Genomic DNA, 25,284 nt, shown 5'->3' with positions numbered 1-25,284 from the left:
GATTTGGTAATGCTTTTCATGTTTCCTGAAGAATTGGAGAAGTCCCCAAGCTCTAATCATAACTGACGGTTGAAAATACATTCTTTTAACTAGCTGGAATAAAATTAGTTCAAAGTAAAATGTCATCTCCAGTGTTTCTTTAATTGCAGAAATAGTTCAGGGAGAAAGAGAAGGAGAAATGCAAGGAGGAGGGGAAGGAGGAGAGAGTGGGAGAAAGAGAAAGAGGAGGGGAGGAAGGGGAGGAGGAAAGAGAAGGAAGAGGAGAAGGAGAAGGAAGAGAAGGGAAAAAAAGGAAAAGGAGAAGGAGGATATTTTTTCATAACAGTAGAGATGGAGGAGTAGGAGGAGGTGGAGGAGGTGGACGACAACGACTGTGGGATCCTTGGTACTCTCTGAGCTTAGGAGTTTTCTTGCAGATGTTTCATTATTCAAATAGGTAACATTATTAGGGAGTGGAGTTTGCAGAGAGGAGGATGAGGATGTTCTGATGAAGGCTTCCTTAAAAAGCAAAAAGTAGAGTCTTGGTCCCGGCAAACCTCTTTTATTTACACGACTATGAATTCCTTTCATTCACAGTCAGCAAGGCTTAGCAAACAGTCTTTCAGAGGAATATTTATCAACACGAACCTTATCTCGCTTGGAGAGCTGCCAGATAGCTAGTTTCCAAATACGAGGCAAGGCAACACTTGGCACAGAGGCTCATATAGTCACAAACAGAACTTTCCATTCTTGAAACGACCAAAGGAACAAATTGTTTCCTGCAAAAGCCCCCTCCCCATTCACTCCTCTTTTGTTTCCTATGGGAGGGGCCAATCACCTCCAAGATGTGTCTTTACTCCCAAGTCAACCATGCTTTCTTAGTTGTTCTTGTCTTCTGGCAGCTCTGCAGAGGCGCACACTGGGAACAGACTCCAGCTGTTCTTCTGCCTCACTGCTGTCTAGCTCCCTCTCTGCCTCCAATGCAGAGCCCTTGTCTGAGCTTCCATCAGCCCCCAGGACTGGCCCATGTTCCTCCCCAATCTCCTCACTGTCTGACTCTGCTTCCAGTTCTACTGGCTGCCAGTGGGCCAGAACAAAGGAGGAGGAGAAGAGGAGATGAGGGAGAAGGAGATGGAGGAGGAGGAGAATAGGAGGTAGTGGTTCAATGCCAATATCTTAGAAAACAAAATGGCAGGAGTTTCTTCTCCTATGCTTTCTTGAAAACAGGACTTCCCCACAGAAAGAGCGAAGATGTATATATTCAAGAGTGAGATATAAAAAGAAAAACATAGAATAGATTAGCGAAGGAAAGTGAATAAGAAATGATACTAAACTATATTTGGGTTTGCGGAAATACCATTCCAAGAAAACATAAATTGAGATTTGAAAGAGGCACCTATAACAACAGAAAAAGAAAGGGAGAGAGGAGGAGAGGAAGAGGAGGGAAGGAATAAAGAGGTAAGGAGAGGAGCGTGGAAGGGAGAGAAAGAGAAGAAGAGAGGGTAGGAAGGGAAAGAGTAGGAGTAGGGGAGAGGTACAGGAAGAAGTAAGGGAAAGGAGAGGAGGAAGGAAGGGAAGAAAGTAGAGAAGGGAGGGCGGGGGGAAAGAAAGGGAAAATAAGGTGGCATTAAAATAGAAGAAGATGGTAAATAAAGCAACCCACACTGTATATTGTAACCTTTTAACAAATGTACAAAAATGTCAAATGTAAAGAAGAAGAATAAGTACCGTATGTGAATGTATACCTATAATTGTATGTAAGAAAATAACAAACAAAAAACTTTTCAAACCAAAAATAAAGTGGGAAGATAGTTCAGCTGTATTCATCAAATACATATCTGAGGTCCACAGAAGTTGAAATACATCTCCATTCTTTCAAACCAGGGCCATTTTGTGCAGGTGTCCATCCCATCTTACTTCTCTGATTCCAGATGTGCTAATTCACCCCGAAAGCCTGCCAATCCCTTTCCTGCAGTCTGAGGAACGACCATACAATGAAGTTGTTGAAAATCCCCTTTTCCCCTTAGCTCCTGACTGAGCTACATTTCCCTGGGCTCCTTGCGGAAAAAGGGAATTATAGCCGAAACCAATTTAAGCCTCGTTGGCACAAATTTGCATCTGTTTACTGTCTCCGCCGTAGGTCAGAGCATAATAAGAACCATGGAAATATAAAACTTATTATTCCGTCGAACAAATATTTCCTCACGAAAAGCCAAACACTTCAGGCGCTGGGAAAATGCAACCAATTATCTCTGAAACAATAAATGGCACAATTTCTTTACATCAGTGTTTCATCTTCCTTCCAAAATGATGATGGCCAGCTAAGCTCTATAAAACCACACATGCTTTCAGCAGAAAAGGCCCATTGAATTCAATAAGAATAGTTTCTAAGTAAGAGTCCCTCAGTCTCTAGAAGTAACAACAGAGGTGGGTTCCTACCAGTTCGCACCTATTCGGTAGAACCAGTTCGTCAAATCTACCGAACCAGTTAGAAGAGGTTCCACCAGTGGACCCGGAAAGCAGGCCAAAACTACGGAAGAGGTTCCAAAAATTTTTGAAACCCACCACTGGTCCTTGGATATGATTATTCTACACTATTATGCTCATATTTATAAAACTCAGTGCCTCTGTGAAAGGTAAGGATGACTACTGCGTTTGTGGTGCAATCAGAACATTGCGTGTGTTGAAGTTGTTTTAACGCAAACCAAAGATGCCTTTTAAAAAACAAGCTTACATCATATTCTTATGCATGCCAATGCTGTGTGCGAGGTAATTTAAGGTGATTCTGACAAGTGTCGTCGGCATCTTCATATCCGGTCACATGGGCAGCAAGCCACTCCCACAAAGGAGGCCACACCCACAGAGTAGGTTCAAACAATTTTTGAAACCCACCACTGAGTAACAACCTCTAGTACAGTTTTTTTCCAGGGTCAGAAGCCACCGTAAGCAGGATCAGTCCTGGTTAGCTCTTGGATGGAGGTCTTCTGGAGTTGCCAGGAGAGTAGAACTGATGATAAAATAAAAAGAATATCAAACCACTTCCATCATGACTTGTAAGGTGTCCCCATGAAGATGTCTCCATGAAAACATCAGAAACTGAGGTGAAATGGGCTTAATGGCAATAACTGTGAGAGGGATCTTGGCCTTTTAGTGGACAACCAGCTAAATATGAGCCAGCAGTGTTCAGAGGCAGCCAAAAAAGCCAATGCAATCCTAAATTGCATTAACAGAGGGATACAATCAAGATCAAGGGAGGTACTAAAAATAAAAATCTATATTAAAAAAAAATCAAGGGAGGTACTAATACCACTCTATAAAGCCTTAGTAAGGCCACACCTAGAATACTGCATCCAGTTTTGGTTGCCACGCTATAAAGATGTTGAGACTCCAGAAAGAGTGCAGAGAAGAACAACCAAGAGGAATAGGGGTAAGGTAAAGGTAAAGGTTCTCCTTGCACATATGTGCTAGTCATTTCTGGCTCTAGGGGATGGTGCTCATCTCCGTTTCAAAGCTGAAGAGCCAGCACTGCCCAAAGACGTCTCCTTGGTCATGTGGCCAGTATGACTAAATGACTAAAATAGGTTGTTCCTATTTTTCTACTTGCTTTTTTATGTTCTTTCGAACCGCTAGGTTGGCAGAAGCTGGGTCAAGTAACGGGAGCTCACTCTGTTACGCGGCACTAGTGATTCGAACTGTCTAAGTGCCTACTTTTCTGATCAACAAGCTCAGCATCTTAGCCACTGAGCTACCGCATCCCTATATTCATATCCCCTATATGATTAGGGGACTGGAGGCTAAAACATATGAAGAGCAGTTGCAGGAACTGGGCATGGCTAGTCTAGTGAAGAGAAGGACCAAGGGAGACATGATAGCAGTCTTCCAATATTTGAGGGGCTGCTACAGAGAGGAGGGGGTCAAGCTATTTTCCAAAGCACCCAAAGGCCAGAGAAGGAAGAATGGATGGAAACTGACCAAGGAGAGATTCAACCTAGAAATAAGGAGGAATTTTCTTTCAGTGAGAGCAATCAACCAGTAGGAACAGAAGTTGCCTTCGGAAGTTGTGGGAGATTCATCCCTGGAGGCTTTCAAGAAGAGACTGGATTGCCATCTGTCAGAAATGGTGTAGGGTTTCCTGCTTGGGCGGGGGGTTGGACTAGATGACCTACAAGGTCCCTTCCAACTCTGTTAATCTGTTATGTTACTGAGTTCAGGCAATGAAAAACTTGTGGGTAGCCAAGTGTGCTGGTTTCTGAATTTGCAAGATCACGTAAAGTGATAGTACCACTTTCCACTGCACTGGTGAGACTGCACAGGGAACACTGCATCCAATTTTGGTCACTACGATATAAAAAGATATTGAGACCCTAGAAAGAGTGCAGAGAAGAACATTGTATGACTTAGCGAGACGCTAAGCCATACGATGAACGATTGAGGGAACTAGGTATGTCTAGTCTAATGAAGAGAAGGACTCGGGGTGATGTGATAGTGGTCTTCCAGGATTTGTCATAGAGAAGAGAAGATCAACTTATTCTCCAGAGCTCCTGAAGGAAAGGAAAGAAGTAATGGGTGGAAGATCATTCAAGAGAGATCCAACCTAGAGCTAAGGAGAAATTTCCTAACACTGAGAATAATCAATCAGTGGAACGGCTTGCCTCCGGAAATTGTAGGTGATCCATCACTGGAGGTTTCTAAGAAGAAATTAGACAATCATTTGTCTGAAATGGTATAGGGTCTCCTGCTTGAGCAAGGGATTAGACAAGAAGATCTCCAGAAGTTGTGGGTGATCCATCACTGGAGGTTTCTAAGAAGAAATTAGACAACCATTTGTCTGAAATGGTATAGGGTCTCCTACTTGAGCAAGGTATTGGACAAGAAGATCTCCAGAAGTTGTGGGTGATCCATCACTGGAGGCTTTCAAGAAGATACTGGACAGCCATTTGTCCACAATGCTCATGTTTGAGCAGGGGTTTAGTAGAAGACTTCCAAGGCCTCTTCCAACTCTGTTATTCTACGTTCCAGTTATAAGAATGCCTATCTCAGCTTTTTGAAGTAGGCCAGGTTAAGAAACAGATATTGCAAGGATAACAGGAACACTTTTGTTGTCGTTGTGGGGTGTAATAACAGAATTTTGACAGCCTACCAAATTTGCCTTCCAACCTTCTTATATCAAACAGAATGAAAGAGAGGTTATTTGAGGAGTCTTTTTTATTTTTTGCTCCTTCCCCAGGCTGAGATGCTGTTTGCTGACTCGCAACCCTTGCCCAATTAAATCTTTGTTTTCCTCTAAATATGGTTACTCTTCAACATGTTGATATGATCCATCGACCTAATAGATATCACCTTCTAAGGATGCTTCAGAGACATGTCTATCTGCTTAGCAATGGAAATTGTGATCTCGGCTGTGGATGTAAGTCAAGGAATAGCTGTATATATTTGAGTCTGGCTAGAACTATTAAGAGATAAATCCTTTTTTTTTAAAGAGAACATTCTAAAATAAAGTGGCCCTAACTTGCAATCTGGAGGGCATTTTTTTGTGACTTATAGTACAAGTAGTTTTTGACATACTGCAATTCTTATAGTGACTGTTGGAAGTTACGACGGCACTGAAAAAAGTGACATGACAATTAAGCCATGGTGGTGCAGTGGTTAGAGTGCAGTACTGCAGGCTGCTTCTGCTGACTGCCAGCTGTTTGTAATTTGGCAGTTTGAATCTCACCAGGTTCAAGGTTGACTCATCCTTCCATCCTTCTGAGGAGGGTAAAACGAGGAGCCAGATTGTTGGGGGACAATAGGCTGACTCTGTAAACTGCTTAGAGAGGGCTGGAAAGCACTGTGAAGTGATATACAAGTCTAAGGGCTATTGCTATTGTTCTTTCTTTTCTCCCTCCCTCCCTTCCTTTTCTTCCATGGTTAGAATGCAGTATTGCAGGCTCATTCTGCCCACTGCCAGCAGTTCGATCCTGACCAGCTCCCTTCCATCCTTCTGAGATCAGTAAAATGAGGAGCCAGATTGTTGGGGGCAAGAGACTGTCTCTGTAAACTGCTTAGAGAGGGGCTGTAAAAGCACTGTAAAGCAGTATATAAGTCAAAGTGCTATTGCTATTGCTGTTTTTCATACTTATGACCCCGTTGCAGTGCCCCCAGGGTCACATGATCAAAATCCAGATGCTTGGCAACGGATTCATACTTATGACTGCAGTGTCCCGGGGTTATGTGGTCCCCCTTTTGCTAACAAGCAAAATCAATGGGGAAGCCCGATTCACTTAACAACTCTGTTCGTTAACAACTACAGTGATTCACTTAACAGCTGTGGCAAGAAAGGTCGTAGAACAGGGCAACTGTATCTGACTTGTATCAATGTTGTTCCTGTTGTTAGTTGTGAAGTCATGTCTGACACATCTTGACACCATGGACCACGTTCCTCCAGGCTTTCCTGTCCTCTACCATCCCGAGTCCATTGAAGCTCACACCGACTGCTTCAGTGACTCCATCCAGCCCCCTCCTTCTCTGCCATCCCCTTCTTCTTTTGCCCTCCGTCATTCCCAGCATGAGGCTCTTCTCCAGGGAGTCCTTCCTTCTCATTAGGTGGCCAAAGTCTTTGAGTTTCATGTTCTTTCTAGTCTCTTCTTATTTTCCACTTCAATTGACAGATTCTACTTGCAAAATTATACCTCCACCTTTAGCAAAACACGAAAAATATAACTCTTCTTGGCAACGTCCATTCTGGAAGAAATCCAGTTTGACTTATCACATGTTCATAGCCTTGCCTTGAAAACATTTTATATGCAGCAGATTTCTGCCTTTTTGATTGTTTATTTTCAGATTGTGCGTGTGTGTGTGCTTTTATAATGATATTTTCAGGCCCAATTAAAATAACAAACTCAATGCCGATGGAAGTGTAGCTCCTTAAAAATATGCAGATTAGGATGTTCAAAAAAAGCTTTGAAATAGTGTGAATTTCCCAGGTCAACTGTTAACATCAAAACAAATATACATTCTCTTTTAAAAAATCGTTTCTTGGCTTCGACAATTCTGTCCCATTAAGAGACCGATAGAGTTTAAAATAACTCACAGCGCAATCCTACGCATGTCTTACAATTCGTGTCTGATGATTTTCAGATGGTCAAGAGAAAGTCCCACAAAGCTCTCACATAAACGGTCATTATTTATAATTAAAAATCAAGACGGCTTGGGGGAATTAACCATTTGTTGGTTTGAAGAGCACGATGGTGATTCCTCCCCACCCCTCATTCTGGGACCAATTTTCCTAGTTGGATTTGAGAACGCTGGTTGTAAAAAAGGATCTTAAATGTTCAATATAGTGTCACTAAAATATGACACACACACACACACACACACACACACACACACACAAACACACACACACACGTGGCAAACCAGCAGCTTTGCAACTTGGCTGTGTGCTTTTGCTCTCTCTTCCAAATTTCTCAAATGCTAAAGAAAAAACAGAAGATTATCCTTATCAGTTTGCTGACAATCAGCCAGATGTTCAGACCGAATTTGACATTTTTGTCCACCTATTGAGTCCTTTCTAAGGACCTCGGATAAGCAGATGTTGATGTTTTATGCTGTTTGAGATATCATGATGGTGATTTGTTATTCTTGTTATTCTTCTTCTCCTCCTCCTCCTCCTCCCCCTCCTCCTCCTTTTCCTCCTCCTCCTCTTCTTCTTCCTCCTCCTCCTCTCCTTCTCCTCTTCTTCTTTTTCTTCTCCTCTTTCTCCTCTTCTTCTTTTTCTTCTCCTCCTCCTCCCCTCTTCCTCCTCCCCCTCCCCTCTTCCTCCTCCTCCTCCTCCCCCCAGAATCCCCTCTCTTTTCTAGCTCTGATGAGAGCAATAGCACTTAGGCTTGTGACCCGACAAATGCGCGCACGACAAAAGCGTGCCTACAAAACCACAGCAAAAAAAACCGTGATGTCATAAACGCGCCCACAACAACACGCCGACAAAACCGCGCCCACAAAAGCGCGATTTAAGTTAAGGTAAGGGTTAGGGTTAGGGTTAGGGTTAGGGTTAGGTTCAGGGTTAGGGTTATTAGGTTGTTATTAGTTGTTTGTTGAAGGTGCGCTTTTGTCGGCACGCTGTTGTCAACGTGCTTCTGCACTCATTCGTCGGTGCAATTTCGACCTCGCGGTTTTCTCGACGCGGTTTCATCAGCGCACTTTTCTCGAGCGCGCATTTGTCGGTGAACCCTTAGGCTTATGTACATGGCTTTACAGCCCTCTTCTCATTTGGTGGCCAAACTACAGATAGTCCTTTGACCACAGTTGAGCGAGACCCAAATTCCTATTGCTAGGTGAGACAGGTAAGTGGGTTTTGCCGCATTTTGTGATGTTTCTTCCCACAGTTCTTAAGTGACTCACTGCAGTTCTTAAGGGAGTAGCACGGCTGTGATGTGGCTCCCCCTTTAACATTGCTTCTCAGGAGATTGCAAAAGGGGATTACATGACCGACCGTCGTAAATATGAGCCAGTTGCCAAGCATCTAAATCACAGGATTCTGGGGAAGCTGCACCGGTTGTAAGTGTGAAAAACTTTTTTTTCACTGTCGTTGCAACTGAATGAACTCTTGTAACTTAAGGAGTACCTTTATTGGAGCAAACATTCCTCACTACTATTGTAACTGACTTATTCTGAGCCGCTGAGCGATCTGGGAAGTTTGCTAAATTGTCCTGATTCAAAAAAAAAAAAAAAAAACAACCAACACCTTTTAACCCAATAATTAACTTCCAAAATGCAAAGGGGGCAGCAAAGCCTTGGTAAGCAGAATCTCACAGTCAGGTTTGCTTTATGCAAACGTCAAGGGTTAGCTTTCAGCTTAATTTTTGATGCCGTTTCAAGATTTCCCGTCTGTTTTCCTCCATCCTTGCTTGGCCCATTAGATACAAAATTGATTTCTCTTCGTTTGGCCCTGGCTGGGCTTTCTAATTAAACACCAAGTTTAATTATATCACAAAAGGGTGCAATGTAGATCTTAATTACTACCAGCAGCCCTTGGGGAATAACAGAGAGATAATAGGCAAACGAAAATTCGATAGAATGCTAAAAGAAAGGGAAAAAAAACACCGAATGAGATAGCCTTCATTTGAAATCCAAACGCGGGATTCAAAATGTGCTCGATCCCTCGTTGACGTTGGAATCCAGTGGATCTTATGAACGTAGGTTTCATTTTCATCCAAGCTGGGAAAACTGAAGGAGAAGTCAGTTCCTTTAAAACATTTTCCCTCCTGCCTTCTGAAGTGTATCAGGACTCAAAGCGAAGGTTCAACTGACTTCATAGATTTGGTATTGATCTGGAGTCGGCCATTCATCCCATACACCATTCCTCTGATAATCCTTTCTTTTTGAAGATGGGGAGGAGGAGGAGGAGGAGGAGGAGGAGGAGGAGGAGGAGGAGGAGGAGAATGACAATGGAGTCCTTGCTGCTCTCTCAGCTTGGTGGTTTTCTTGAGACATTTCTTGACCCAACTAGGTAACATAACCAATGCTAAAGGGAGTGGGGCAGAAGTGGCATTCAGCTTGTTAGGAATATAATCTAACGGTGGGTTGGCAATATATAAATCATATAGCAATGCTGAACCTGTTTCTTTAAATCATACTGTAAAATGTGATTAGTTGCTGTTTTCCTCAATCGGCCATAAGAGGGAGCCAGAATGACTGTTAGCTCTCTGTTTTGTTAGATGCTGGGCTGATCTGATCTGAGTGTTTTTGGAAGCTGGCTGTTAGAAAATGCCGTGAGCTATTGTAAGTTTTGCAACTGCTAGTAAACTTTGAGTATTGAACTGATTATATGATACTGGACTACGTTATTTGGATTATCCCTTAACTGAAAGATGTTGATGACTGACTGTCTTATCCGTGTATGACTTGGACTGTTTGATGAACTCTGATACCTCTATTTCCACGAAAGTAAAAGCCTATTTTAAATTGCAGTGTCTCTGTATGCTGGTTTGTATGTTCTCCAACACAACTCTCACAACGCTTCTCTGAACGCACTCGCTCTCCCAATGGGGAGCTTACCTAACACAGCTGGTTCACACCGGTTCGTGCAAACCAAAAGGGGAAATTTGACCTGGGTCGCTGAACCAGTAGTGACCGCTGGCTGGCCCCGCCCCATGCCCAATCACCTGATCGCTGCTCTTTCACTCCACCCACTTGACGTTCGCGTGCTGCTTGCTCACCCCACCAGCCCACTTGACACTCACGCCATCCATTCCACCCCTATATATGTTGCCTTCACTTCGACACGCAGCTCAGCTACTCGCCTCACCAGTCACCTCTGCATCTCGCCTGCTCTGCTCAGCTCACCAAAGGTAAGTAAGCATGCCGCCCGCTTGCCCTTTGCCTTGGGCGGGGTGGAGGGGCAGGGACACACCATACCCTGAGACCAAGGAACTGCCACCCGCCTTGGCCGGGTAAGGGAATGTACCATTCCCTGGCTCCAGCCTTGCCCCAGACTGCCTTTTTCTTCAGGCTTACCTTCCTCCCACAGCGGCTTGTTCAGACTCTGGAAGTCAAGCTCTCTTTTTCGGTGCGACTGTGAGAAACCTCCCAGTCGCTGCCTGTTTGCCAGCCACTTCCCAGCAGCTGCAGCTGGTTGGAGGCTGCCGAAAACTACTGGAAGCAGAGGTGGGTTCCTACCAGTTCGCACCTATTCGGTAGAACCGGTTCGTCAAATCTACCGAACCGGTTAGAAGAGGTTCCACCAGTGGACCTGGAAAGCAGGCCACACCTACAGAAGAGGTTCCAAAATTTTTTGAAACCCACCACTGGTCCTTGGATATGATTATTCTACACTATCATGCTCATATTTATAAAACTCAGTGCCTCTGTGAAAGGTAAGGATGACTACTGTGTTTGTGGTGCAATCAGAACATTGCGTGTGTTGAAGTTGTTTTAGCGCAAACCAAAGATGCCTTTTAAAAAACAAGTTTCCACCATATTCTTATGCATGCCAGCGCTGTGTGTGAGGTAATTTAAGGTGGTTCTGACAAGTGTCGTCAGCATCTTCATATCCGGTCACATGGGCGGCAGACCACTCCCATCCAGTCACATGGGCAGCAAGCCACTCCCACAAAGGAGGCCACACCCACAGAATAGGTTCGAACAATTTTTGAAACCCACCACTGACTGGAAGTCACTGAAAAAGCCACTGCCATCGCCGCTCTGTTCTTTGCGCAGGCTGTGCATGTACATCCCATTGTCTGCTGCGTCACTCCGCTTGGAGTTGCCCAGGTAAGTCCCTCTGGCGCAGCAGGCAATGGGATGCACATGTACAGCCAACGCAAACAACAGTGGCTTTTTCGGCAACCTCCAGTAGTTTTCGGCAGCCTCCAACCAGCCGCCATAATATATATTGTTGTGTCCCCCTGAAATATCATCTCAAACCTGCAAACAACCATCTCTAAATAAACCAGTACAAATTAAACGTTTCAGCTTTCAGTTGCTCTAGAGGGGGAAACTTATCTGTATAACAACAAGAGGGGAAGGTTTCCTTCCTGTGTCTCATCCTGTCAGGCATTCATGTCTCACTTTGTAATATTTTCCGCACCTCACTTCAAGTGAGGATAAACATTTGTGATGGCTGCCAAAGTGAGGCCTACTCATTCAGGAAAGCGGGTAGACCAAACCATGTATGACAGGTGTTTATTTTTTTTTGGGGGGGGGGGAACAAAGACCGCTATGTTTTTTTAAATATATATATACTGTATTTTGCGGACTATAAAATGTGTATAAGACGCACCAAGATTTTAAAGAAGTAAGTAAGAAAGTTTTTGTCCTCCCCAGCCCCCAGGAGCACTCTGCAGGCTTCAGCAGGGCTGGGGGAAAGCAGAAACGTCTGGGTGGAAAACAGGCCATTTTTCGCATGTTTTTCACAAAGACGGGGACATTTTTCCCTTCCCCCAGCCCTGCTGAAGCCTGCTGAGTGCTCCTGGGGGCTGGGGGAAGGCACAAACACCTCTGTTTTTGTGAAAAATGGCCCACAAAAATGGGATGCGGGCGGGGCTTCGGGAGGCCAAAAATAGCTGTATTTGGTGTATAAGACGCACCAACATTTCCACGCTATTTTTTGGTGGGGGGGGGAAAGGTGCATTTTATACTCCCCAAAACATGGTATATAATTACTTTTATTTATAATATAATTCCATCTTTAGTTGAACAATGTGTTGTCTGGGTACACATACCTTTGCTGAACAATAATCAATATTTGCCACATCATTCATTACATTGCTATTAATTCTACAATATTAAAATAGTAATATTTCACATATTCATTCTACAATATTAAAATAGTAATAGTCCACCTACTAATCATAATATTTACTTATCTCTTTGAACATATCCCCTTTATTTTGTTTCCCTGTTTCTAACTCCCATTTTTATTATTTAATCATTGATAAAATAGATCCCATACCATATAAGTATTCCGTTTGCTCTTTCTCCTTAACTGCCAACATTAATCTGTTCATTTCTGCACATTCTAGTGTTTTCCTAATCCCATTCTCATCTGTGGATATCTCTTCACTCTTCCAACTTTGTGCAAATACGATTCTAGCAGCAGTTAATATATGAATAACTACATAGGCATTTTCCACAGTGTATTTTTCAGCTAAACTGCTATGTTTTAAAGGAGGGTCTTAGCCCATGAGGTTTATGTTTTCAAAAGCCAGCAGGAGGCCAATTAATTAATTAATGGCACTAGATAAGAACCAATGGAATTCAAGAAGAGTGAGACTTAGACCATTTGTGGGAACTTAAGGACTCCAGGCTAGTTCCTCTCTTGACTCCAACCCAGGCTCAGCCACTCTTTCCCCTATAACAGTGATGGCAAACCTTTTCAGCATCGAGCACCCAAACGGGAACGCACATGAATGCACGTGTATGTGTGTGCCAGAGCACTGGAAACCCAAAGAGCAGCTGGTCGATGAGCCTGCTTGTTTTGGGGCCATTTTTTGGGCTGTTTTCAGGCCGTTTTCCAGTGCTCCAGCACCTACGAAGACCAGCAGCTGAAAAACAGCTGTTTTGGGGGCCGTTTTCAAGCGCTGCAAAAACCAGCCTGAAAAAGAACCAGAAAATGGCCCAGAAAATGGCCTTTTTGGGGTGCGGTTTTGGCAGATTTTCAGGCCATTTTCAGACCATTTTCTGCCACTCTGGTGCCCGCTAAGACCAGCTGGCTGGCACATCTATGCATGCCAGAAAACAGAAGAGCAGCTGGCAACAGTGCATGTGCCCACAGAGAGGGCTTTGCATGCCACCTCTGGCAGACGTGCCACAGATTTGCCATCACGGCCCCATAAGTGTGTGGGAATCGGCTTGGGAGACAGAAGGAAAAGCCACAGCGAGGGCAATATTAGATAAAAGGCACCTTAGCCCACAGATGTAACACAAGTAGCCATCTATAGTGTCTTAATTTGTAATCCAAGAAACCAACCATGTCCTTGTTAATATTTACAGGAATTAAGAAGAACAAAAAACAGGCAAAAACAGTATGAAACAAAGGAGAAAAATCAGAATCCTAACAATGCCATACAGATGACAATTTTTCAGTATTTGTATGCTAGTGTTCTGACCGAGGCTTCCCAAGAGCATGAAGCAAACTCCTTGTCCCGACAAAAAGCCCTTTTATTAATTGACTGTGAATTCTGCTCATTCACATCCAGCAAAGTCTTTCCAGGGAGGATTTACAGTCACAGACCTCATCTGGCTTGGAGAGCTGCCAGGCCGAGATTTGCAGAACTTGGCAAGGTATCTTGGAGAGTCACGAACCAATTAAGCGAACTAATAGTCTCCTGCAAACTCCTCTTTTATTTCTTCTGGGAGGGGCCATTCATCGTTGACCTATGGCCTTACTCCCAAGTTCTTTAGTTGTTCCCTTCATCTGGCAACTCTGTGCATGCGCATACTGGGAACAGGCTCCAGCTGTTTGTCTACCTCACTGATATCTGACTCTGAAGACAGCTGATAACTGGCATATGGCTCTGTCCCCCCTCTCTGCCTCTGACACAGAGCCCTCATCAGAGCCTTCCCCAGACTCCAGGACTGGCCCATGTTCCTCCCCAACCTCCTCACTGTCCGAATCTGCTCCAAGCTCTGCTGGCTGTTGGTGGGCCACAATAGCTAGAAATTATAATTTCCCAGTCTATAATTCATTCAACTTTTAGGATCCATGCAAAACAAGTACAGTAATTTTCACCAATGGTTAGTCACATAGAGAGCTTACTTACTTTTTGGGTCTATAGTCTGGAATAGATCTGTCCAAGGAAATCCGATCGCTCAGTTGCGCATTGTAACCATATTCTTCATATTTCATTTCAGATTCATGGCTGTCGTCTCTCAGTGTGGCAGCCATTCCTCCTTGGCCCAAACCTCCTGGGCCTTCAACTAATCCCATTGGCTTGGCTAGACCTGGGAAGGGGGGGAAAAGGAAATACAGATGTACTTAGTTTAGAAAATCAGGGGAGTGGGTCAGAGTTATAGTGATAAATGCAGAGTAAGTCTGGAAGTCCAGGCAGTTCAAATTAACATAAAGGTTTATTGCAAGCTTAAGCTCTCTACAAGAATCTGAACTACTAATGGCTAAAGCTCTCTACAAGAATCTGAACTACTAATGGCTGAAGAGAAGAATCAATGGAATTCAAGGTGGGCTGCACTTAGATCTCTTGTAGGTGCGAAGGGACTCGAGACTGATGATACACTTGATCCCTCCCTCGGGCTCAGCCTGGTCATTTCCTATATGGATGGTTGGACTGAGGGATGAATGGATAGATGGATGGATGCTGTTGACAGAGAGAGAGCGATAGATAGTCATCTCCTATATGAATGGATGGGTAGATGGATGGATGGATAGATGGGTGGATGGATAGACAGAAAGATAGATAGATGATAGATGATAGATAGATAGATAGATAGATAGATAGCAATAGCAATAGCAATAGCAATATAGCAGTAGACTTATATACCGCTTCATAGGCCTTTCAGGCCTCTCTAAGCGGTTTACAGAGAGTCAGCATATTGCCCCCAACAATCTGGGTCCTCATTTTACCCACCTCGGAAGGATGGAAGGCTGAGTCAACCCTGAGCCGGTGAGATTTGAACCGCTGACCTGCTGATCTAGCAGTAGCCTGCAGTGCTGCATTTAACCACTGCGCCACCTTGGCTCTAGATAGATAGATAGATAGATAGATAGATAGATAGATAGATAGATAGATAGATAGATAGATAGATAGATAGATAGATAGATAGATAGATAGATAGATATGTACTGGATGGATGAATGGATGGATGGATGGATGGATGGATGGATAGATAGATACAATAGATAGATGTTAGATGATAGACAGACAGACAGACAATAGACAAGCACTTGAAATCAAGAGTCCAGGCAATTCAAATGAATATACAGGTTTATTGTATGCTCGCTATAGAATCAGAACTACTAATGGTAAAAGCAAATCGGTGGTAGATAACAGGCAACAGAATTCAAGCTAGGCTTGACTCTTGTGGGGGTGAAGGAACTCAAGATGGATGACACGCTTGACTCCTCCTAGGGCTCAGCTTGGTCCTCTCCTACACATAGTAAAATTGGAGCCCCCACCACTTCCTTCTCTGTTGTCCCATCCCAGGAGAAACTTTGCTTAAGCCAAAATCACAAACATCTCTGGCTGGAAATCAATTTCACTCCAGAGGTGGATAAAAATGCCAAATTCAGTCTGAACACCCGGCCGACTGTGCAAAGAACCATAATAAAGACTCTCGTTCTCTCTCTTTTGTAAATCATAGAGCGGTTAATTGAATAAATCAAGGGTTTTTGTCATTGTAGGAAGAAACATGGTGTCCTACTGCCCATCACTCCTAAGTAACAGTCTGTGGAGATTCTCAGCCATCCAGGTCATGGTTGTCCCACAGGTGCCTTTTTTCAGGAGGCAACTGGACTTTCTTGTTTTTCTTTGAAGACGTTTCACTTCTCATCCAAGAAGCTTCTTCAGCTCTGACTAGATGGTGGGGAATGGAAGGTTTTCTACTCCTTGCAGATAGCTGGTCATTTGCATTCTTCAAGAGTCCTTGAGACCACCTGGAGGTTTATCTGTGGCCTCAGGGTCACCTGAGTGGTGCAAATGGTTCCTGTAGTTTGCAATTTTCCCCTGGAAATCTGTTCATACTCCCACACCATTGGAAGGATGTTCATCCCAAAGAGCATGGCTAAAAGTCTGTGGAGATTCTCAGTCCTGAAGGTCCTGGTTGTCCCAAAGGTTTTTCTTTTCCAAGAAAGTATCTGGACTTCCTTCGTTTTTCCTTGAAGACATTCGGGAGAAGTTTCTTGGATGAGAAATGAGATGTCTTCAAGGAAAAACAAAGGATGTCCAGTTACCTCTTGAAAAAGTACTTTTGGGAACTCCTAAGTAATAATATTTGCTTACTTCATGACATCAATCTGCACACAGATTCAGAAATCCTTCCCAGATTCCCCAACTAGATCCTGGAATTCATAAAGAGGAGGACCAGGGGAGACATGATAGCAGTGATCCAATATTTGAGGGGCTGCCACTGAGAGGAAGGGGTCAAGCTATTTTCCAAAGCACCCGAAGGCCAAACAAGGAATAATGGATGGAAACTGACCAAGGAGAGATTCAATCTGGAAATAAGGAGGAATTTTCTGACAGTGAGAACAATCAACCGATGGAACAGAAGTTGTAGCAGCTTCATCACTGGAGGCCTTTAAGAAGAGATTGGACTGCCATCTGTCAGAAATGGTGTAGGGCCTTCTGCTTGGGTGGGGGTTGGACTAGATGACCTACAAGGTCCCTTCCAACTCTGTTAATCCAACTATAACAGCTTTCAGATTTTGAACCTGGTTGTTGATCTATCTGGTCTCACAAGAGAATCCAGAGACATTAAGAAAAAGCTTGCCGATAGATTTGTGCTGCAGTCTTCTTGTACCCCAGTCGCGCTGGTAGACACAATAGCATTGCTTAGCCCTTCTGTCTCCCAGGACGTAAAATTCATTACTATTTTTTAATTGGAAGTGATACTACATTTTATGTGTACAGATCTCCAATATCAACATGTAATTGCTTTGAAGCAATCCTCATTTGAAGCCTGCTTCCCCTGGAGAGGAGGAGATTGGAGTCTAATTACAAGAGATAATTTGAAAGAAGATAAACAAATAACAGACGATCACCAAGGTCAACAATGGGTCAATGCAAAAGGTGCTAGAAGTAGGGTTCACAGAACCGGCAAACATAGATTGGATTAAATGTTGTCCACCTATCAATCCTGGCCCTTAGAAGTGAAGATTTTTGTTGTTGTTAGTTGCGAAGTCATGTCCAAACCATTGTGACCCCATGGACAATGTTCCTCCAGGCCCTCTTGTCCTCTACCATTCTCTGGAGTCCATTTAAGCTCACGCCAACTGCTTCTATGACTCCATCCAGCCACCTCCTTCTCTCTCATCCCCTTTTCTTATTTTGCCCTCAATCTTTCCTAGCATTGGGCTCTTCTCCAGTGAGTCCTTCCTTCTCATTAGGTGGCCAAAGTCTTTGAGTTTCCTCTTCAGGATCTGGCCTTCTAAAGAGCAGTCAGGGTTTATCTCCTCTAGGACTGACCAGTTGGATGGCCTTGCAGTCCAAGGGACTCAATGCAGGAGTCTCCTCTAGCACCAGAGTTCAAAGGCCTCCATTCTTTGGCGCTTGGCCTTCCTTATGGCCCAACATCCATTGCAAGTGGGGAAACCAAAGCCTTGACTAGATGCACTTTTGTTGGCTGGGTGATGTCTCTGCTTTTTAGCCTGCTGTCTAGATTTGCCATAGCTTTCCTCCCCTGGAGCAAGAAGATTTTTGCAGATGGGACAATTACTTGGCTTGGCCATATTAAGAGAATGGAGATAGAAGTATAATGATGATGGAGTCATTGTGTCCTCCCGCCCTAAGCTGCTCTACTGGCCTTAAAGTGAAATGGAGGATATTGTCCCAATGTCCAAGACTCAACTGCCCATCTAGATTCCTTTGGGGTCCTTGGTGCCCTCTGATGCTTGGTTGTTTTCTCACTGATGTTTCATTACCGAACTAGGTAACATCATCAGTGTTGGAAAGGAGTGGCATTTGTTCTCTTTTAACACCATGATTAATAGAAGACCATCAATGCCCAATCAAAGAACTACCAACTCAGACAAACAATCAAACAGTAAACAGCAATCTAATCAAGGGACTACCAAATATTCCTTATCAAGATTGACCTGGGAAGCCACTAGAATATAAAGAGAGCAAACCCCACTCCTTTTAACATTGATTGTGTTACCTAGTTGGGTGATGAAACATCTATAAGAAAATGACCACGCTCAGGGAGCACCAAAGAGCTGAGAGTCCTTCTTCTCCTCCTCCTCCTCTCCACCACTTCCTTCTAATACTGATGATATTACCTAGTTGCATGATGAAACAACTCCAAGAAAGTGCAGAAGAGCATCAAGGACCCTACAATTTAACTCTGAGCTATTTTCTTCTATTCTATTCAGGAAGATGACTCTGAAACATTGCAAACATTTGAGATGCGTCTTCCATCCATCCATCCGATGACTCACCAGACACTCTAGTCACACACTAGACAACTAACTAACTAGACAACATAGGTCTGATCAACCTGGGAAGAGCTCTAAATCTCACTGACGTTCAGTCCGTTCGTTAGATGGATTTCCAATTGGCCCTTGAAAAATGTCTAGATAGGTCTATTACCAAGATCACTGTGGTGGTAGCAGTATCTCAGTTTGACTATATGAAATCCATCCCTTTGATCTATCTGTTTCTCATAATGTTCGCATTATGCACAATCACATCCCTGGTTTGTTCCTGTCTCTTTTTTAAAGCTAAAAATGAATTTAAAAATCTACAGTTACATCCTTTCTGATTACTGCTTTTTCAGATAGATAGATAGATAGATAGATAGATAGATAGATAGATAGATAGATAGATAGATAGATAGATAGATAGATAGATAGATAGATAGATAGATATGGATGGATGGATGGATGGATGGATGGATGGATGGATGGATGGATGGATGGATGGAAGGAAGTATAGATGTATAGATGATAGGATATATAGATAAAGTGTGAGAGAGGGGGGGATGGATGGGTGGATTGGATAGGATGGAAATATGGATGGGATAGAGATAGAACGAGAGAGATATGGATTGATGGATGGATGGATGTGGAGGGATATGGATTGATTAATGGGATGAAAAATAGGTGATGGATGAATGGATGGATAAATGAATGTGGCTAGATATGGATGGATGGGATGGAAAAGTGGATGGGCTAGCTATATAGCTGGATGGATGGATGGATGGATGGATGGATGGATGGATGGATGGATGGAGATAGATAGATAGATAGATAGATAGATAGATAGATAGATAGATAGATAGATAGATAGATCTTTCTCACTTTCTAACAGATTTTCCATTCACGATTTTTTCTTTGCTGGGCCATTTTGCAACATATGAGGCTGAAACTATAAGAGTCATGTTTGCAGATGTGTTCGCATTATGCACAATCACAATTCCATTTTGTTCCTGTCTCTTTTTTAAGCTAAAAAAGAAAGGGGTGGGGAGAATCCTGCAGCTACATCTTCTCTGATCACTGCTTTTTCATTTTCATTTTCTATTTTTGCTTCGATGGGTGTTTCCCTTTTCACTTTCCAGAAAGGTAAAAACTGTTCCATCCCTCCCACTCCTGAATGCTTGCAAGAAATGCTTCCTACTAGGTGGGTGAAGGTCAGACCTCCCATTTCACAGGTTTACGATCCCGTTTACGATCTCTTTGGTTACCTTCGATCTGCAATATCTGTGTCGAATAGGTGGCGAATATATTTACACCGTCTCCTTCTCCCTCCCTCCCCCACTCTCTCTTTCTTTCTCATTTTAAGACTCCCACCTCAAGATATGATTCAGAAGAATGGAATATTTAAGTGTTCTCAGCAGATTTGGGAGGGCAAAGATGCAGGATTGAGACTCTTGGGATGAAAGATGACCCAAAGATCAGAGAGAGAGAGAATAGATGCTAATGCCATGGTACCTGAAGGGCTGCTAGGCAACCGTATCAAGCATGTTTCTCTCTTCCCTCTTCCCTCATAAGGACTCTTCTTGCCATTGGACCATTTACTCTCTGACTGGAGAGCCCGAAGGCATTTTGCTTCTCATCCAAGAAGCTTCTTTAGTTCTGGGGAATTGAAGAAGCTTCTTGGATGAGAAGTGAAACACCTTCAAGCAAAAAGAAAGGAAGCCCAGGTGCCTTTTGAACAAGTCCCTTTGGGACAATCATGACCACTCCATAGACATCTGACTGGATATGTTCCTCAGGATAGCAATAGCACTTAAGACTTATATACCGCTTTACAGCCCTCTCTAAGCGGTTTACAGAGTCAGCCTCTTGCCCCCAACAATTTGGGTCCTCGTTTTACCCATCTTTGAAGGATGGAAGGCTGTCAACTTTGAGCTGGTCAGAATCAAACAGGAAGGAAGGAAGGAAGGAAGGAAGGAAGGAAGGAAGGAAGGAAGGAAGGAAGGAAGGACAATGGTAGGAAGGGAAGGAAGGAAGGACAATGGTAGGAAGGGAAGGAAGGAAGGACAATGAGAGGAAGGGAGGGAAGGAAGGGAGGGAGGGAGGGAGGAAGGGAGGGAGGAAGGACAATGAGAGGAAGGGAAGAGGGGACAATGAGAGGAAGGGAAAGAAGGATGGGAGGAAGGACAATGGGAGGAAGGGAAGGAAGGAAGGACAATGAGAGGAGGGGAAGGAAGGAAGGAAGGAAGGAAGGAAGGAGAAAAGGAAGAGCAATAGCAATAGCACTTAGACTTATATAACACTTCACAGTGCTTTCCAGCCCTCTCTAAGCGGTTTACAGAATCAGCCTATTGCCCCCAACTATCTGGGTCCTCATTTTCTTCTTCCTTCCTTCCTTCCTTTCTTCCTTGGTAGTGCAGTGGTTAAAATGCAGAATTGCAGACTAATTGTGCTGACTGCCAACAGTTCGATTCTGAGTGGCTCAAGGTTGATTCAGCCTTTCATCCTTCCAAGCTCGGTAAAACAAGAGCTCAGATTGTTGGGGGTAATCGGCTGACTCGCTAAACTACTTAGACCAGGCTGTATACCCCTGGGAAGCGGTATATAAGTCTAAGTGTTATTGCTATGTCAATAGGGGTAGATGGATTCGCTTAACGACTGCATGATTCATTTAACAATGCAGGGATTCGTTTAGCAAAAGTCATATACAAAAAACCTGAAGTCTTAAAATCAGGCACAATTCCCCTAACATCTGTTTCCTTATGAATGGAAATTTGTGGTTGTATGTTAAGGACTATCCAACTTCAGCTTCAGAAACAGACAATGCTGGCTAGATGTTAAACTACAATCTATAACCACCTCTTCCAATCAAATTGAAGCCACCAATGTACTTTGCAGTTTCTTTTTCATTTTTGTGTCCTCACCATGACAATCGTCCATCTCTGCCTTTTTCAATGCAGATGTGTTTTTTTGTAATCACCAATGATTGTCTTTTCATTTCACTAGCAATCACTCGGTGTCCTGATTTCCCAAAACAAGCTCTATATTTAACATTTACAGGCATGCTGAGATCAAAGGAAATACATCTGGGTGCCTTGCAGCCTGCCAGAGTTTTGCTAGGAATTTTGAGAAAGACCTCCATCTCTTTCTTCCCTTGCTCTTCTCCCTTCTCGTTTCCACACTTCCTTTCACCTTCCTTCATCTTTCTTCTCTTATCTTCTTCTTTGCACACCCACCTTACTAGCCTTATGTGCAAATATGCAGGTTGGGGGATGGCCTGACTCTGGTTATTCTTCATTCTTGTAGATGCGGTTATTATTATTATTATGATTTAAATCCCTATCTGTATAAATGACTAGATAACAGGCACAGAGATTAGAAACTTAATAACAAAAGAAGAGCAACAAACTAGAAATAAGTAAAGGTAAAAGTTCCCCTCGCACATGCATGCTAGTCATTCCCGACTCTAGGGGGCGGTGCTCATCTCCGTTTCAAAGCCGAAGAGCCAGCACTGTCCGAAGACGTCTCTGGGGTTATGTGGCCGGTATGACTAAATGCTAAAGGTGCACGGAGCGCTGTTACCTTCCCACCAAAGGTGATCCCTATTTTTTACTTGCATTTTTATGTGCCTTCAAACTGCTAGGTTGGCAGAAGCTGGGACAAGTAACGGGAGCTCACTCCGGTTTGCAGCGCTAGGGATTCAGACCACCAAACTGCTGATCTTTCTGATCAACAAGCTCAGTGTCTTAGCCACTGAGCTACCACGTCCCTTAGAAGTAAGTACAGGTATAAATATATACTGTAAGCAATGTTAATATCAGACGGTACCTGACTATGTATTAAAATGTATAGAATGTGAAATGTATTGAGTGTTATTGTACAACTATGAAAATAAGAGACATAACTATGATGTACAATATCATGTATTTAAAAGAGATTATGCTATATGACCATGAGAATAATGGTTATGATCAGGATATGTAATACTAGATATATTTAAAAAGGATTTGGTACAACCAGTACAGTGTTCTTGCAAAACCTGGAAATGAGATATAGAATATGTCAGGGTTCCAAAGTAAAGCAGAGTCCAAGGCAAAGTATTGCTCAAAGTTCCAATTTACCATATTTTTCAGAGTATAAGATGTACCGGAATATAAGACGCACCAAGATTTTGAAGAGGCAATTTTTTTAAAAAAAGTGTTTGCATGCTGTAGACCTCCGAAAAACGGCCTGTTTTTTTTTTTTTGTTGCAAAAATGGCCTCATTTTTTTGTCAGAAAAAGGGCATGCATAGCCTTTAGAAGCCTTATAGAGTGCTCCTAGGGTCTGGGGGGCAAAAATGAGCAAAAAACATCCATATATTCACTAATTTTTGCCCTCTCCAGCCCCCAGGAGCACTCCTAAAGGCTATGCATGGCGGGAGGTGGGGGGGGTTCGGGAGGCCAAAATGCTGTATTTGAGGTGGAAAGGTGCGTCTTATACTCCAAAAAGTACTGTATTAAGAGAGCCATGTTGGCACATCAGGGAAAACCCGAATCGGAAAGCTTCCTGGTTTTCTCCACCCTGTTGAAAGTTCAAGATCTTGCCCCCACACCCACAAGTCCATCACATGGTCCAATCTCCCACTGCCATGCTGGCAGTTCCACCCCTCCAATTCTGGTCAGGTGCAGCGGTGCAAAGACAAAGGATGACCTTGGCTTTCTAGAAATAATTTTGTTATGGCTACATAGCATCTAACTCCATACAACCCCACCCTCCCATTTTCCCACAATAGAAAATGCATAGTCGAATAATAGAAAGTGTGGCAGGCCAAAGATCCAAAAGAAAAGATGGCTGACAGAATAAAGGAAAATGCCTAATAAAAAAGTGTTAAAAAAAAGATTACTATTTAATTTATTGCAAGAGAGTACGGTAGGAGATGCTGGCTCAGGCGGGCCACAGAAAAGGAAAAATGACAATTCGATTCTGTGCGTCTGAATTTTAAAAATAAGTCACTTTCTGCCTCTTAAGGGCCAGTTGAAGAGAGGGGCATTGCTTTATTCTGTGGAGCTGTTCGGGCCAGATAATAAGGCATTCAAGGCCACGGAGAAAGCTGTTTTAGACTGAGTTCTGCCTTTTAAAAGCCATTTTTCACCTTCCCCAGGCTCCAGAGGTTTTTGCCTGGGGAGGGTGAAAACAGCCTCCCCCGCCCCCCCCGGAGGCCCCCCCCCAAGTGCAAAAACCCAGCCCTATGGGCAAACCGGAAGTTCGGGAACGGACATCCGGTTTGCTCGTAAGCCAGTTTAAGCCCTCCAGAGCCTTCAGGGGCCTTCAGGAGGCTTCCTTGAAGGTTCCGGAGGATGAAAAATGACCCTGCTTGTAGGGCCGTTTTCAGGCCTCCTGAGCCTTCAGGGAAGCTCCTGAAGCCTCTGGAGGGCCTCAGGGGGCAGGGGGGGCTGTTTTCACCTTCCCCAGGCTCCTATAAAGCCACTGAGCCTGGGGAGGGCGAAAAAAGCATGCAGAAAATGGGGGCTGCACCTGACCCCCTGCGCTCCCCCCGCTTATGGCACGTGAGCCATAAAAGGTTCACCATCGCTGCTCTGGAGGTTATGAGATCAGCAAAGGCTCCCAGAATTATGGGGGTCTATTTTAGCAGTAGCAGTAGACTTATATACCGCTTCATAGGCCTTTCAGGCCTCTCTAAGCGGTTTACAGAGAGTCAGCATATTGCCCCCAACAATCTGGGTCCTCATTTTACCCACCTCGGAAGGATGGAAGGCTGAGTCAACCCTGAGCCGGTGAGATTTGAACCGCTGACCTGCTGATCTAGCCAAGAGCCAAGGTGGCACAGTGGTTAAATGCAGCACTGCAGGGTCTATTTTCCCCAACAATCATGGTTTTCACTTTGCAGAAGAAGATAGAGGCCTGGTCCTCTCAGCTCCTTTCCGCCTTTGAGTGTCCACATTAGCATGCAAAGTCAGCCATGCCCTCCAGTCAGTGCGGGGGCAAATAACCACCAAGCCTAATGCTGCCGAGTGTTTCGGAATTAAAGCATATTGCAAGAATTAAAGCAGAGAGAGGGTTTGTATGTATGTATATCTACCAGCTGTAGATCGAATAGCTCTTGTCAAAGGGGGAAAGGTTAATGCTCAGTTCTTCTCTGCCCTGATGGGGTCTGCAGACAGCCGTTCTGCAGCCTGGTACCACGTTCAATGGACTTTGCATAGGTAGATGAGGCTGAAAGGAGATGGATGGATGGATGGATGGATGGATGGAGATGGATAGATAGATAGATAGATAGATAGATAGATAGATAGATAGATAGATAGATAGATAGATAGATACAGACAGACAGATAGACAGACAGATGATAGAAAAGACAGACAGATAGAAAGAGACAGACAGATGATAGAAGAGACAGACTGATAGAAAGAGTCAGACAGATAGATAAACAGACATAGATACAGATAGACAGATAGAAAGAGACAGACAGACAGACAGACAGAAGATAGACGGACAGACAGAGATAGATACAGATAGAGAGAGACAGACAGACAGACAGATACAGATAAATAGATAGATAGATAGATAGATAGATAGATAGATAGATAGATATAGAGATAGATAGATAGATAGATGATAGATAGATAGATAGATACTGTAGATAAATAGACATAGATAAATAAATAGACAGATGATATAGATACAAATAGACAGACAGACACAGATAAATAGACAGCTGATAGATAGATATAGATA

At 43.6% G+C, this 25,284-nt stretch overlaps 1 protein-coding gene across 1 annotated transcript in view; it reads right to left on the bottom strand.

Annotated features, from left to right (window-relative positions):
* GALNT9 (polypeptide N-acetylgalactosaminyltransferase 9) overlaps positions 1-25,284 on the bottom strand; it is a 140,492-nt gene that overhangs the window by 81,359 nt on the left and 33,849 nt on the right. The window contains 1 exon segment of the mRNA XM_087705783.1: positions 14,223-14,403. Within this exon segment, the coding sequence (XP_087561909.1) occupies positions 14,223-14,403 (181 nt within the window).

The sequence above is a fragment of the Thamnophis sirtalis genome, unplaced genomic scaffold (genome assembly GCF_051295495.1).
Source record: "Thamnophis sirtalis isolate CommonGarterSnake01/CBP01778 unplaced genomic scaffold, rThaSir2_p1.2 scaffold_2, whole genome shotgun sequence".
Lineage (NCBI taxonomy): Eukaryota > Metazoa > Chordata > Lepidosauria > Squamata > Natricidae > Thamnophis > Thamnophis sirtalis.
This window is presented reverse-complemented; position numbering and strand designations above follow the sequence as displayed.